This window comes from Mobula birostris, chromosome 16, assembly GCF_030028105.1.
Source record: "Mobula birostris isolate sMobBir1 chromosome 16, sMobBir1.hap1, whole genome shotgun sequence".
In the NCBI taxonomy this organism is placed as follows: Eukaryota; Metazoa; Chordata; class Chondrichthyes; order Myliobatiformes; family Myliobatidae; genus Mobula; species Mobula birostris.
In genome coordinates, this window is record NC_092385.1 from 33,990,377 (window position 1) to 34,003,947 (window position 13,571).

Consider the following 13,571-nt stretch of genomic DNA (forward strand, 5'->3'; position numbering starts at 1 on the left):
CTCTCCCAGAATGGTCAGTGTGGGAATGGGATGTGGAGTTGTAACAATCTATAACTAGCAGCTTGGGATGGCCATTACTAACTTAACACAGATGTTCTGTGAAAGCTGGTGAGTCTGTGCCTGGCCTTGCCAATGGAGAGAAGGCCATATCTGAAGTGCCACACACAGTCGACAAGGATGGAGGGATGCATGTGAACTTTTACCTCACTTAGAAGAACTGTTTAGGTGCCTGGATGGTGAAGGAAGATGAGTATTATATCTACTGTGTGAGCGGAGGAAATTGCCAGTGGTGAGTGAGTGATGGGTGTGGATGGGGGTATACACCCCACATTTTCTTTTGTTCTTCCAGTCCTTCTTCCCTCTCTCCCTCCTGATCCTCCTTTGACCCCCTTCCCACCCACCCAATTCACCCATCTTGATGTTCTTCCCTCTCCTGGCTCAATCCACCACTCATTGTTGGGATACCCCCAACCCCTACAATCACATTCCAACTGTTCATCCCTCTTTCCTTAATGGTTTCCATTCTCACCTTTATTTATCTGAATCCAGACCTGGTATCACTTTGGGTTCCTACTTAGCTTCACATTCCCCTCTCTTAGCCTTGCTTCATCTGTTGTTGTTTTTTTGTTCTTTTTCCTCTAACAGTCCCCAGCTATCACCCATCTGCCAGAGCCACCCCTGCTCACCTCCTCTATCCGGCCCTGCCTGCTAGTCATCCTACACCCCTCTTCAGTCCACCAATCGCTATTTCTGATAGCAATCCTTTCTCACCACACCTCTTTTCCACGCTGGCCATCTCACCTCTCCACTCTCGGTCCGGTGCAGGGTTGAAACATTGACAATTTCTTTCCTTTCACAGATGTTGCTCAGACTGCTGAGTTCCTCCCACAGATTTTGTTGCTTCAGAGTCTAGCATCTGTAGTTCTTTGTGTCTCCAAGATAGTCAAGCTGCAGTGTATACAAAGTGCACTGTACCAACTCGCCAAGCCTTCTTCAACATCACTTCCCAAATTTGTGACTTTTAGCAGCATAAAGGACAAAGGCAGAAAGCACAGTTTCTTTTCTTGCAAATATATCTTGTTCCTTTATCATCTCCAGACCAAAACCTGATGCTCCCTACCTAACAACATTATGGGAATGCTACCATCCCATCTAATATTGCGGTTTAAATTCGCCCAGCAGAGTTTGAAATACAGAGCATTACAAAATCTTGAACAAAAATCTATAAATACAATTGCCACTCATTCTGAGTACTTGCCTCCATAGCTGAAAACATTTTATTTGCCTTTTGGAAGACACTTTCTGTTACATATCTTTTGCTTGCCCATACTGAGATACTCTCATAGTTGTTTCAAGCATTGAGGACTTGAAAAGAGTCTCAGAAGTTTGAAATTACAACATGATTCAGGCAGTAAATTTCTAGCATAGTAAAAATAAGCTTCATAAAAAGAAAGGCAAAGAGAACAAAAAATAGTTTAGTACGATTATTTGCCCACTGGCACATTGCCAACAGTACAACTGACTTAACTGTGCCAAGTTGTGTATGTACCAGATGGGAATAGATTTGTATTCTTGGCACTAAAGGAAGGTTAAGGCTTATGAAACAGCACCAGTTTCACTGTTGTTAAATCATTATTACCATTTTAATCACTCTTACGATTAAGGCAAAAGTTGAGGTCTTATTGTAATAATTGAAGATCACAAAGGTGTTCAGAAAACATTTCATAACATTATAGTATTCAGAGTTCACAGAAATAGAAAAATCATATTTTCATTAAAGATAATTATTGATATGTAGGAATTAAAGTACATAATATTTCTTTTAAAAAACTGCCCAATTTACAACTTTTCTGTAATAGCAGCAGACTTTGTATAAATGTATTAATATTTCTTTAGATCTAACAATTCATTGGGTGAAAAACTGTAAAATTATTGTTCCAAAATTACCCAAAGTAGCTGAGCAGTTCAATGTAAAGAAAATTAATCACTTGTAAACTTCCTTCATTAATCTATTTTGAAGTCACACTGGCGACTGCCATCTTGGCTGCATCTTCCAGATTACCGGCAGAAGTAATTGGCAATCCACTCTCACTCAGGATGCGCTTGGCTTCATTAACATTGGTTCCTAAAAACAGAAGGGGAACAGACAGTGGTGGGTGGCAAGTGAAAATGACAACATGGTCTGCCTTTGAAACAGATATCCAGATATGAACAGTTTTAAGGCTAACAAAGTATATTGATATTACAAATTTCTGGCATCATTAAAGAAAATTGCTGAAATGTTTTTTCTATCGTGCTTCACAAAATGAGAATACTGCTGATTCACATCACTATGAAATTCAAAATATATACGACCCAAATCAGAAGCAATTATTTTTGTCTGTTTTATATTTATTTTCGAGATCACCATACAGAATTCTTGCTGCATCATTTTGACACAAACCCTTTTATCCTAAAGAAGAAATGATTTCCTGATAATATAATTATGCCAAGGACTTTGATTTAGCTGCATTTCAGTTGTATACCTGAAGAAATGCAGTGGCTGTATGAAATATGCATTTTCATTTCCATGTGTAATGTTCTGCACAGATTTTTTTCACTAAAGTCATTTGATTTCTGAACATTCCTGTATTTGCAGTCACCTTAAAATTACTTTTGGCTGTTTACTAATATAACCATTTTTTCATGATTTGGTACATCACGGAATTTAAGGCAGAAGGCTGTAGTATCCCCATATTTAACAAAGGAAGCTAATGGTATTGCAGTTATGTTATTGAACCATGAATGAGATAAACAACTTCAAATTTCATCTACAGTATGCACCTGGTGGTTTAAGTTTTGGTTGGAGTGACCTTGGCTCTGGTATGCAGGTGATTTTGAACTGTTTTCTGTAGCTTAGCTCCACTCCAGCAAGAAACAGGCAGTGAAGTATAATATTGGAGCATGGACTGAGAAGAGCATTGGCACAGCCTTCTTGATTCCATTCCAGATTGGGTTTAGCTCTAGTGGCTCGGAAATGGGGCTTGCATAACATCACGTAAAATAGCTTAAATCGGCAAAAATGTCCGATGATAACCACAAGGAAGGTGTTGGGGTCTACTATTAAGGATGACATTTCAGAGTACTTGGAACCATATGATAGAATCGACCGAAGTCAGCATGGTTTCCTTAAGGGGAAATCTTGTCTGACAAACCTGTTGGAATTCTTTGAGGAAATAACAGGCAGGAGAGACAAATGAGAGTCAGTGAATGTTATTTACTTGCTGAAGGCCTTTGACAAGGTGCCACAAATGAAGCTGCTAAACAAGATAAGAGCCCATGATATTACAGGAATGATACTAGCATGGGTAGAAGATTGGCTGACTGGCAGGGGGCAAAGAGTGAAAATAAAGCGGGCCATTGGCTGTTGGTAACTAGTAGTGTTCTGCAGGTACTGGGTGTCAGAACCGCTTCTTTTCATGTTATATGTCAATGATTTGGATGATGAAAATGATGGCTTTGTAGCCAAGTTTGTGGACAATGTGAGGATAGGGAGAAGAACAGGTAGTGTTGTGGAAGCAGGGAGTCTGCAGAAGGACTTAGATTAGGAAAATAGTCAAAGAAGTCGCCGGTAGAATACAGTGTAGGGAAATGTATAGTTATGCACTTTGGTAGAAGGAATAAAGGCGTCCACTATTTTTAAACAAGGACAAAATTTAGAAAGTTAACTTGCAGATTAAGTCATTGGTAAGGAAGGCAAATGCAATGATAGCATTCATTTCGAAAGGTCTAGAATACACTTGAAAGGTGCGATTAATTAATGGAGAAGTTGAAGCTTTCTAGCTGTAAATCTGGGATCCTTTGGATAATGGAGCAGATTTATTGAAATACTTTTCATGACATTTCAGGGAAACATGGCTATTTTGGACACAGCACTGCAGCTCGATGGCTTCACCAGTCACTGTAAAGACAGGGCAGTCCAGTATTTTAAAGGCAGAGGAGGTGGAGTATGCTTTATAATTAACTCATCATGGTGGCCAAACGTGGCAGTTCTGCCTCAGTCCTGTTCTCCTGACCTGGAACATTTAGCAGCCAAATATCCTTTTTTTTTTTACCTGCTGAGGGAGTTTTCTGCCATCATCCTGGTAGTGGCACACATTCCACCTCAGGCCAGCATCAGGCTGACAATGGGGGAGCTAAGCTTCATAATCAGCAAGCACAAAACACCACACCCTAATACCTTCCCTAACATTGTGGGGGACTTCAACCAGGCCAGCTTCCAGAAGTCTCCGAATAAGTACCACTAAAGTATCACTTGTGGAACCTGAGAAGCAAGCACACTTGACTACTGTTATACCACCATCAAAAAGACTTACTGTGCCATCCCACGCCCCCAGTGTGGAAAATCCAATCACCTGGCTCTACTTCAATCCCAGCGTATAGGCAGAGGCTAAAGACCTCTGACATTCAACACTGGCGCACCTTAAGGACACATGCTTAGCACACTGCTCTACTCTCTATACCCATGACTGTGTGGCTAGGCACAGCTCAAACCACATCTATAAATTTTCCAATTGTACAATTATTGTTGGCAGAATTTTAGATATCGACGAGAAGGCATACAGGAGTAAGAAAGGTCAACTGGTTGAGTATTGTCACAGCAACAACCTTGCACTCAACATCAGTAAGACCAAGGAATTGATTGTGGACTTCAGGAAGGGAAAGTCGAGGGAACACACACCAGTCCTCATTGAAGGATCAGAAGTGGAAAGGGATCATCAGTTTCAAGTTCCTGGGTGTCAACATCTCTGAGGATCTATCATGGGCCGAACATATTTCTACAGATGCACCATGGGGAACATTGTAAATGGTTGTATCACCATCCAGTTTGGAGGAGCCACTACACAGGATCGGAACAAGCTGCAGAGAGTTGTAAACTCAGCCAGCTCCATCGTGGGCACTAGCCTCCCCAGCATCCAGGACACCTTCAAAAGGTGATGCCTCAAAAAGGTGGGATCCCATCATTAAGGACCCTATTACCCAGGACATGCCCTCTTCTTATTACTACCATCAGAGAAGAGTTACAAGGACATGAAGACACACACTCAGTGTTTTAGGAACAGTTTCTTACCCTCTGCCATCTGATTTCTGAATGGACAATGAACCCACGTACACTATTTCTCTTTTTACACTACTTAATTTATTAAAAATATATACGCGTTATTGTAAATTAGTTTTTATTATTATGTATTGCAATGTACTACTGCCACAAAACTGCAAATCTCATGACATATGCCAGGGATATTCTGATACTGATACGTCATGTTGAGTACTTTATCTTACAATCTAGCTGGCTTAATTATATGCAATTTTTGTAAATTCAGCTTCATTGTTTGAAAGTAGTAGGCACAACTATGCCAGGATTTTGGAGCCTCCAAATCTTCATTCACAAGTCAGTGAAGAAACTGGACGCTGGGAAAAGGAGATTATTGTATGTCCAAGGGAAGTTGAAGGAGTAGGGAAAATAACTTTCGAAGTGATATAAAATGAACAACATCCCTTACTTTCAATAACTTGTCACAATCCCAGGTGAAAAACTTTATGGAACTGGTTTCTAATTTCAATTCAGTGAAGTATTTTGTCCTTAAAGATCCAAATTCATTAGCAGGCAAAAGGTCAACATGCATAAAACTTTTCTGAAGATGGATTTCCTTTAGTTCAGAGATGGTTACTTTATTCATACACATAAAAATCTGCTTTTAAGTGGAAAAAGATAAGAAATAGTTTTTACATACACATCTCTCATCATGTCATTTATTTTGCCTAGTTGCATTGACCCGTTCCTGGACCATAATCCTCCATACCACTCCCATACATGTAATTATCTAAACTCCTTTTAAATGTTGCAATCAAACCCTCACCTATGCAGCTCATTCCACACTTGAACCACCCTCTGAGTAATGAAGTTCTGCCTCAGTTTCGCATTAAATATTTCATCTTTGACCCTAAACCTATAACCTCTAGTTCGTGCCTCATCCACCCTCAGTGGAAAAACCCTGCATGCATTTACCCTATCTATACCTCTCATAATATTGTATACCACTATCAAATCTCCCCCAATTCTCCTACACTCTAGGAAATAAAGCCTTAACCTATTCAGCCTTTCGCTATAACTCAGGTCCTCAAGTCCCAGCAACATCCTTGCAAGTTTTCTGTGTACTCTTCCAATCTTATTGATTTCTTTTCTGTAGGTAAGTTACCAGAATGGCACACAATACTCCAAGTTAGGCCTCACCAACGTCTTATACAATTTCAACATCCCATCTCCTATACTCAGTACTCTGATTTATGAAGATCAATGTGCCAAAAGCTCTCTTTACGACCCTATCTACCTGTGATATCTCCTTCAAGGAGTTAAGAATCTGTATTCCCAGATCTCTTTGTTCTACTGCACACCTCCATGCCCCACTTTTCACTGTGTATGTCCTATCCTGGTTTGTTATCCCAAAATGCAAAACCTCACACTGTCTGCATTAAATTCCATCTGCTACTTTTCAGCCCATTTTTCCAGCTCGTCCAGATCCTATTGCAAACATTGAAAACTTTCCTTGCTGTCTACTGTAGCCCTAACCTTGGTGTCATCTGCAAATTTGTTGATACAGTTTATATTATCATGCAAATCAATAGTATAAACAACAACGGACCCAGCACTGATCCCTGCGGCACACCACTAGTTACCACTAGTCACAGGTCTACAGTCAGAGAGGCAACTACTACTCACTGGTTTCTCCCACTAAGCCAATGTTGAATTCAGTTTACTATTTTATCCTGAATGCCAAGTCACTGAAGCATCTAGACCATACTCCCAAGCGACACTTTGTCAAAGGCCTTGCTAAAGTAAAATTATGCTTGTGCAGCCAGGTTCTTGGGCTGTCCTGTTTATGTGCTTTGCCAGTTTATGAATAACGTTTAAAATAAAACCATTCTACTTAAACTTTATTAACGTTGAGATCAATTTCTTAAAAGAAGCCACCTTCTTTATGATGTGCGAAATTGTGAGCTTCGTTCAATAAAACAATTACAAGTGCTTCATAAAACACCAGCTGAATATTAGCAACATTCTGCACAGTATTTCTTAAGGTGCAAAACATTTTACAAATATACTTTTTAATACTTGGTACTGATCTTGATCTCAGGATTTTCTCAAGGGTTTGATAGCCACTCGAGGCACATTTTCTCATAGTACTGTTAAGATCCGCTGCTCACTGCTTAAAGTTGTCACAGCATCTTTTACATCCATGTGGGAATCTTTGATACCATGTTTCAGCCAAAAGGTGGCGTTTTTGACAGTGAATGCCAATATCTACTTGGACTATCTGCCAAATGACAAGACAGGTGTGCGAACACACAGATTTAATAATGAGTGGAATGTATCAAGATCTACACTTTAACACACAGGCAAAAAAAGACAAAAGTCAACTTGCATTTCAGTTCTTTGCTAACTTTCTTTTTCTTTGCTACTTAACACACTTGTGGTAAAACGTCACAAGATTTGAAAGTTTAATTTAAAAAATTAAAGCTGTCACAGATTTACAAAAATGTCAATCGATCCTGAATAACATTGCTTATTCCCAGTGGAAAAAGTAGATATACATGTGAATGTATTTAGTGGTTATGATTAGGAATCCATATTCTGTGTGCAGCAGCTAGTGAACCTACTTATGATCCACAGACTTGCTTTCTTGAGTCTTTTGATATTCTCGTGCTAGCTTTATGAGGCAATTAGGATAAAAGGTGCTGAACCAACAGCAACGGGGAAAGAAAAGGTTTTTCTGTTATAACAGAAATTAACGTACACTTTCTCAAAATGCACTTAGACTCCTTTCCGAGTTGGAGGTGCAGTTACAATGGCACTCAGTGGTGACTCCCTCATGTTCATCTGCAAGAACAGCTTAATTTCTACCTTTGATGTATCCCTTTTTCCTTTTCAGGGTGGAAGGGGTTCTGTTGAAGTCCCTGACTTGGAGTTACACTCAGACTTCATTTCTTTGCCGTGGTGGAACCCACCCCTTGAGTCTCACCACCAGCTGCTTTTCGATATCCCAAGGCCGAGGCCGAGAGGATGAGCGTGCCTTTGGGGGAAGGTTTCATGGCCCTGTGGACGGGCTGATTCTAAGCCAGTGCTGCCGATTGAAGCGTTGTGGAGAAAATGGAACATCAGAAAAAGCAGATCAGCTGTCGAAAGCTCTGTACTTGGCGAATTGCGCTCTCTTTCTCGTGTTCGTGGGGGAAAGACTGTTGATGATTGGGTGCATAACTCAGAAAGAGCAGCACGACAGATTTTTAACACTGTAATTCGGCGAGTTGTTTTGTTGTGTCTCCCTCTCGCTGTGAAAGGGGACAGCTCTTTTTCCCTTTATTTGGGATAGAGAGGGAGCCTGTGGCATGTCAAATTGATGGGTGAACACCTACGTTTTTGTCGTACTGCAGATCATGGTCTTTATTGTGGGCTTTGCTATTGTGTGCTTGGCGACTGGAGGGTACTGGTACTATTTTGTGGAAGTGGGTAGGGGAGGGTCATTGCTTTGCTGCTGCCTGTGCGAGCCGGGGGGGGGGGGTAGGAGGGAGGGGTTTGGGGTTCTAACATTTTTAATTGTCACTTATTCTTTGGGGCACTCTTCTGTTTATATGGATATCTGTGAAGAATAAGAATTTCAGGATGTATATTGCAATATATTTCTCTGACATTAAATTGAAGTAGTGAATAAACTCATTCTGATAAATAAGCTTTATGCTTTAGTGAAAGCAGGACTTCCCCGGATTGCTGGAGTGGTATGATAGATCTGATGGCTTCCAACAAACATGTTCCGCCACCTGGGAGCTCATTTTGTGGCCATATATTTCCAACTTGCAAACTGTCAGGTTATGAACAGTTCGGAGGAATGGAACTCCGTTTTAAACAGGGGAAGATGTGGAACAGTTTAACTGAGAAGTTTCCATGGGTCTCTTCCTGTTGGATAGTCAAGTAGCACCACAGGTCTTATATCACAATATGCTTTTAGCGACAGCTTGAACCTACACTAATGCCTCTCTGATCATGGAAAAAGGAAGCAACAGCAGGATTTTCAATATGCCACATAAAGATAAAACTAACGGTGAGTGAGTACACTTGCGACTCAGGTGAGATAAAAATTGGATCCAAAATTGGCTTAGTGGTCGGAGGCAAGGGTAGTAGTGGAAAATTGTTCTTTTTATATACTGGAGACTTGTTAACCACTGGTATGCCACAGGGATCAGTGCTGGGTCCTTTATTATTTGTTATATCCACTCAGTAACCACTTGATTATGTCCATCCTATACCTAAAGTGGCCACTGAGTGCATGTTCGTGGTCTTCTGAACACCACTGTTGTAACGTGTGACTATTTGAATTACTGTTGCCTTCCTATCAGCTTCAGCCAGTCTGGCCACAGTCCTCTCATCTCTCTCAGTAACAAGGCTTTTTTTGCCTACAGAATGGCTGCTCACTGGATGTTTTCTTTTTGTTTTTCACACCACTCTCTGTAAACTCTAGAGACTGTTGCCCATGAAAATTCCAGGAGATTTACAGTTTCTGAGATACTCGACCACACTGTCTGGCACCATCAATTATTCCATGGTTAAAGTCACTTAGATCACACTCCAATGTTTGGTCTGAACAACAACTGAACCATTTCACCAACAGCATGCCTTTATGCACTGAGCTGCTGCCACATGATTGGCTGCTCAGATATTTGTATTAAGCACCAGGTGTACAGGTGTACCTAACAAATTGGCCACTGATTTGGGAGAGAATATATCTGGCATGATTAGTAAGTTTTCCACCAAAATTAGTGGCATAGGGGACGGTGAAGAAGGTAATCAAAGGTTATGCATTTTATGAGGTTAAACCAGGCTAAGACAAACATATTGAATGGGCAGGCCTTGACAAATGTTATTGAACAATGACACCCAGGGGTACAAGTAACCCAGCTCCATGAAAGCATTGACTCAATTGGGCAGAAAGCTGAAGAAGATATGTGGTATGCTTGCCTTCCTAGGCTGCGGCACTGTGGAGTTGGGACATCACGTAACCGTTTTGTATAATATCCCAACTCCTCAGTGCTGCACTGTGCAGTTCTAGTGGCCACTCTATATGTGATAAAACTAGAGAGAGTGCATATGAGATTCACAGTATGTTGCCTGGACTAGAGGGCTTTACGTTACAAGGAGAGATTGGATAAGATTCCAAGATTGTTTCAGCTACCAGGCCGCAAACTCAGTGCGAGAGGCAAGAGTTTTCCCGGTGGCCATCCACTTCAATTCTATTTCCCATTCCCATACTGCCATGTCATTCCATGGCCTCCTCTACTGCCATGATGAGGCCACACTCAGGTTGGAGGAGCAACACCTTATATTCTGTCTGGGTAGCCTCCAACCTGATGGCACGAACAGCGATTTCGCGAACTTCCAGTAACTGCCCCCTCCCTTCACCATTCCCTATTCCTGTCTTCCTCTCTCACCTTATCTCCTTAGTTGCCCCTCACTTCCCTCTGGTGCTTCTCCCCCTTCCCTTTCCTCCATTGTCCTCTTCTATCAGATTCCACCTTCTCCAGCCCTTTAACTCCTCCACCAATCAACTTTCTGGCTCCTTACTTCACCCCTCCCCCTCTCCCGGATTCACCTATCACCTATCACCTTGCACTTCTTCCTCCCTCCCCCACCTCCTTATTCTGACTTTTTCTCCCTTCCTTTCCAGTCCTGATGAAGTGTCTCAGCCCGAAACATCGACTGTTTATTCCCATCCATGGATGCTATCTGACCTGCTGAGCTCCTCCAGCACAGTGTGTGTATTGCTGTGTATATCCAGCATCTGCAGTACCTCTGTGTCTCTGTTCAGCAGTGTATGCAAGCCAAATATTATGGATTCTTACATATCCACACAAATGGTTTGAAAAATCCAGTGACAGTTTGTACAGGTGTTTCTATTTAAGTTCCAAAGTTTCAGGTGACCATTAAGAAAAGATCATCAGACAACGTATCAGTATTCATGTCTGAGATGGTTGCTATCATTTTAGCCTTGAAATGGGTCGAAGAAGAATGCCCTGATTATGTGCTCCTGTCCTCTGATTCTTCCTTTGTTTTGACATCTATTAAATTGTAGGTGTTTCAAGTTGCAGGCCAGACATTTACTTTGGAGATTGGACAACATCTGTTGAGGCTGCAGGGTCTAGGTCTGTGTATATATTTCATATGGGTCTCTGCCCGTGTTGGGGGTTGAAGGAAACAAGGTGGCAGACATTCCTACCAAGCAATCACTTAAAATTAAGGATATAAATGTAGTGCTGCCTTTGCCTAAGGGGGAGATGAAAGCAGTAATTAAAAAGTCTATTCAATCAACCTGGAAACAAAATTGGGATAAGGAAAAGAAAGGACAGTAGTTATATAAAATTCAGGATGGTGGGAACTCAACTGGGAGATGGGAATAGAAGGAGAGAAGTTATACTTACATGTTTATGTATTGGACACGAATAATTCCCTGTTCAGAATTAATATGCATGATACTGGCATCTGTAGGGAGTGCACTTGTCAAGAAATGGTGCAGCATATATTGTTTGAATGCAGTTCCTATGAGGTGCAAAGGAAACATCTAATTGCTAAATTAAGATCTTTGGGACAGACCCAGTTTAACATGGCAAGTTTGTTAGTATATCACTGCTATTGTTGCTATTTGTGGAGGAGGAGGAGGAGGAGGAGGAGGAGGAGGAGGAGGAGGAGGAGGAGGAGGAGGAAGAGGAGGAAGAGTAGAATGCTGAAGGTTGGGCTCAAGAGACTTTGGTGTGAAGAGGCAGAGGCAATGAGCAGAGGTTAAGATTAAGATCTGCTAAGCTAATTTTTATTCCTCTTTATTGCATGTTTAGAACAGTGAGAATGGCAGTCAGGGCAGTGGTGTGCTCCTCTTGCAGGATGCAAGGAGTCAGGGAGAACTTCTGTGTCCCTAATGATTACGCCTGTGAGAAGTGCACCCGGCTGCAACTCCTTGCTAACTGCAAGGATGACCTTCAGAAGGGCCTGATGGACAAGAGCTACAGGGAGGTAGTGACCCCTAAGTTGCTGGAGGCAGGTAGCTTGGTGACCATCAGGAGAGGGTAGGGGAAAAGACAGAGAGTTCAGAGTACCTTTGTGGCTGTTCCCCTCAATAACAAGCACACCACTTCGGATATTTTTGGAGGAACGTTCCTGACACTTGCACCTGGGAGGCAACATACTATCCAGGAGTCTCTTTCACTGTCAATTCCCCTATTAAATCCTCCATCGCCACGACTCTCCCCTTCTCCCTCTTCCCTTTAGAGTCTCAGAGCCAAACTCTGCGCTAGAGACCTGATTGCTGCAGCCTTCCCTTGGTAGATTGCCCTCGCAACAGTAACCAAATCAGTACCTTTTGTAATAATGGATAAAAATCCAAAGCAGTATTTCAGCAAGAAGAGGTGCAGGCTAGGTTGATAAGGGGAACGGCACAGGGGTACTCTGCAATGACTGCCTATTCCCTTTCCCTCTCCTGATTGCCGCCCAGCTACCTGTCTCCTGCAATTAAGGTATGTCTGCCTCCCTCTAGCTCCTATCTATGAACTACGCATTCTCCCAAATGATCCGTAGATCATCCAGCTCCAGTTCCCAAAGTAGTCTGGAAGGAGCTGCACCTCGATGCACTTCTTGCAGATGTAGCAATAAGGGAGCCCACAGGTCTCCTACATCTTGCATGAGTAGCACACCAATGACCCGGGATCCATTTTCATGTCTCTAGCCAGGCACTAAGAGAAAGAAACAGAAACCTCAACCTAGCCTCAGCCTCTTCTCGCTGAAATTTTTTGACTGTCAGTTCCCCACTCTAACTCTGTCCCACTCCAACAATGGCTGTACCCATTGTAGCTGCTCTGCTAAAATCTCACTTCTTTTAATTGGACAAGACTCTTGCTCTCTTCCATGGTTCACGCTCTTGCACAGATCTCACTGCTGCTACTCCAACTCTAAGAAAACTCTAAGATGAGAATGCTTTCCTCAGAGCAGAGGTGGGTGGCTGAATGGTGACTTTAATAAGGTCAATAAAATTATAAGGGAGTGTAGATATTCACGTATCTTTTTCCCCAGTGTAAAGGAATCCAAAACAAGAAGACACATGTTTATGGTGAAGGGGATAAAATGTAAGGGGGAGTTGAGGTACAAGTTTTTCCACACAGAGGGTGATAGATTGAACAATCTGCCAGAGGAGGTGAAAGAGGTACAATTACAACTTTTAAAAGGCTTTTGGATGTGTGTAGTGGGAGAAGATTTAGAGGTCGTGGGTCATTCACGGAGAAATGGGATTAACACAGATAGGCATATTGGTAAGTACGGCTGAGTTATGCAGGACTCTTTTTCCTTAGTGTATAACTCCATAGATCGATGAATCTAACTGTGGCACAGTCTGAGGAGCCACTGTGATTTGATTCCTCTCCCTTAAGCATTTGGAAGGTTGGGTTTATGAAATAAAACCCCAGACATTTTGGAAAAGACAGAAAAAGAAATTGAGAGAAAT

The 13,571-nt window shown here is 41.8% G+C and overlaps 1 protein-coding gene across 1 annotated transcript in view; it reads right to left on the minus strand.

The window, feature by feature from the left end:
• Positions 1–1,259: 1,259 nt before the first annotated feature.
• The window catches only part of suclg2 (succinate-CoA ligase GDP-forming subunit beta), a 380,270-nt gene continuing 367,958 nt past the window's right edge, over positions 1,260–13,571 (minus strand). Inside the window, exon 11 of the mRNA XM_072280534.1 lies at positions 1,260–2,125. Coding sequence (XP_072136635.1) covers positions 2,010–2,125 — 116 coding nt within the window. The 3' untranslated portion in view covers positions 1,260–2,009. The remainder of the gene's footprint in view (positions 2,126–13,571) is intronic.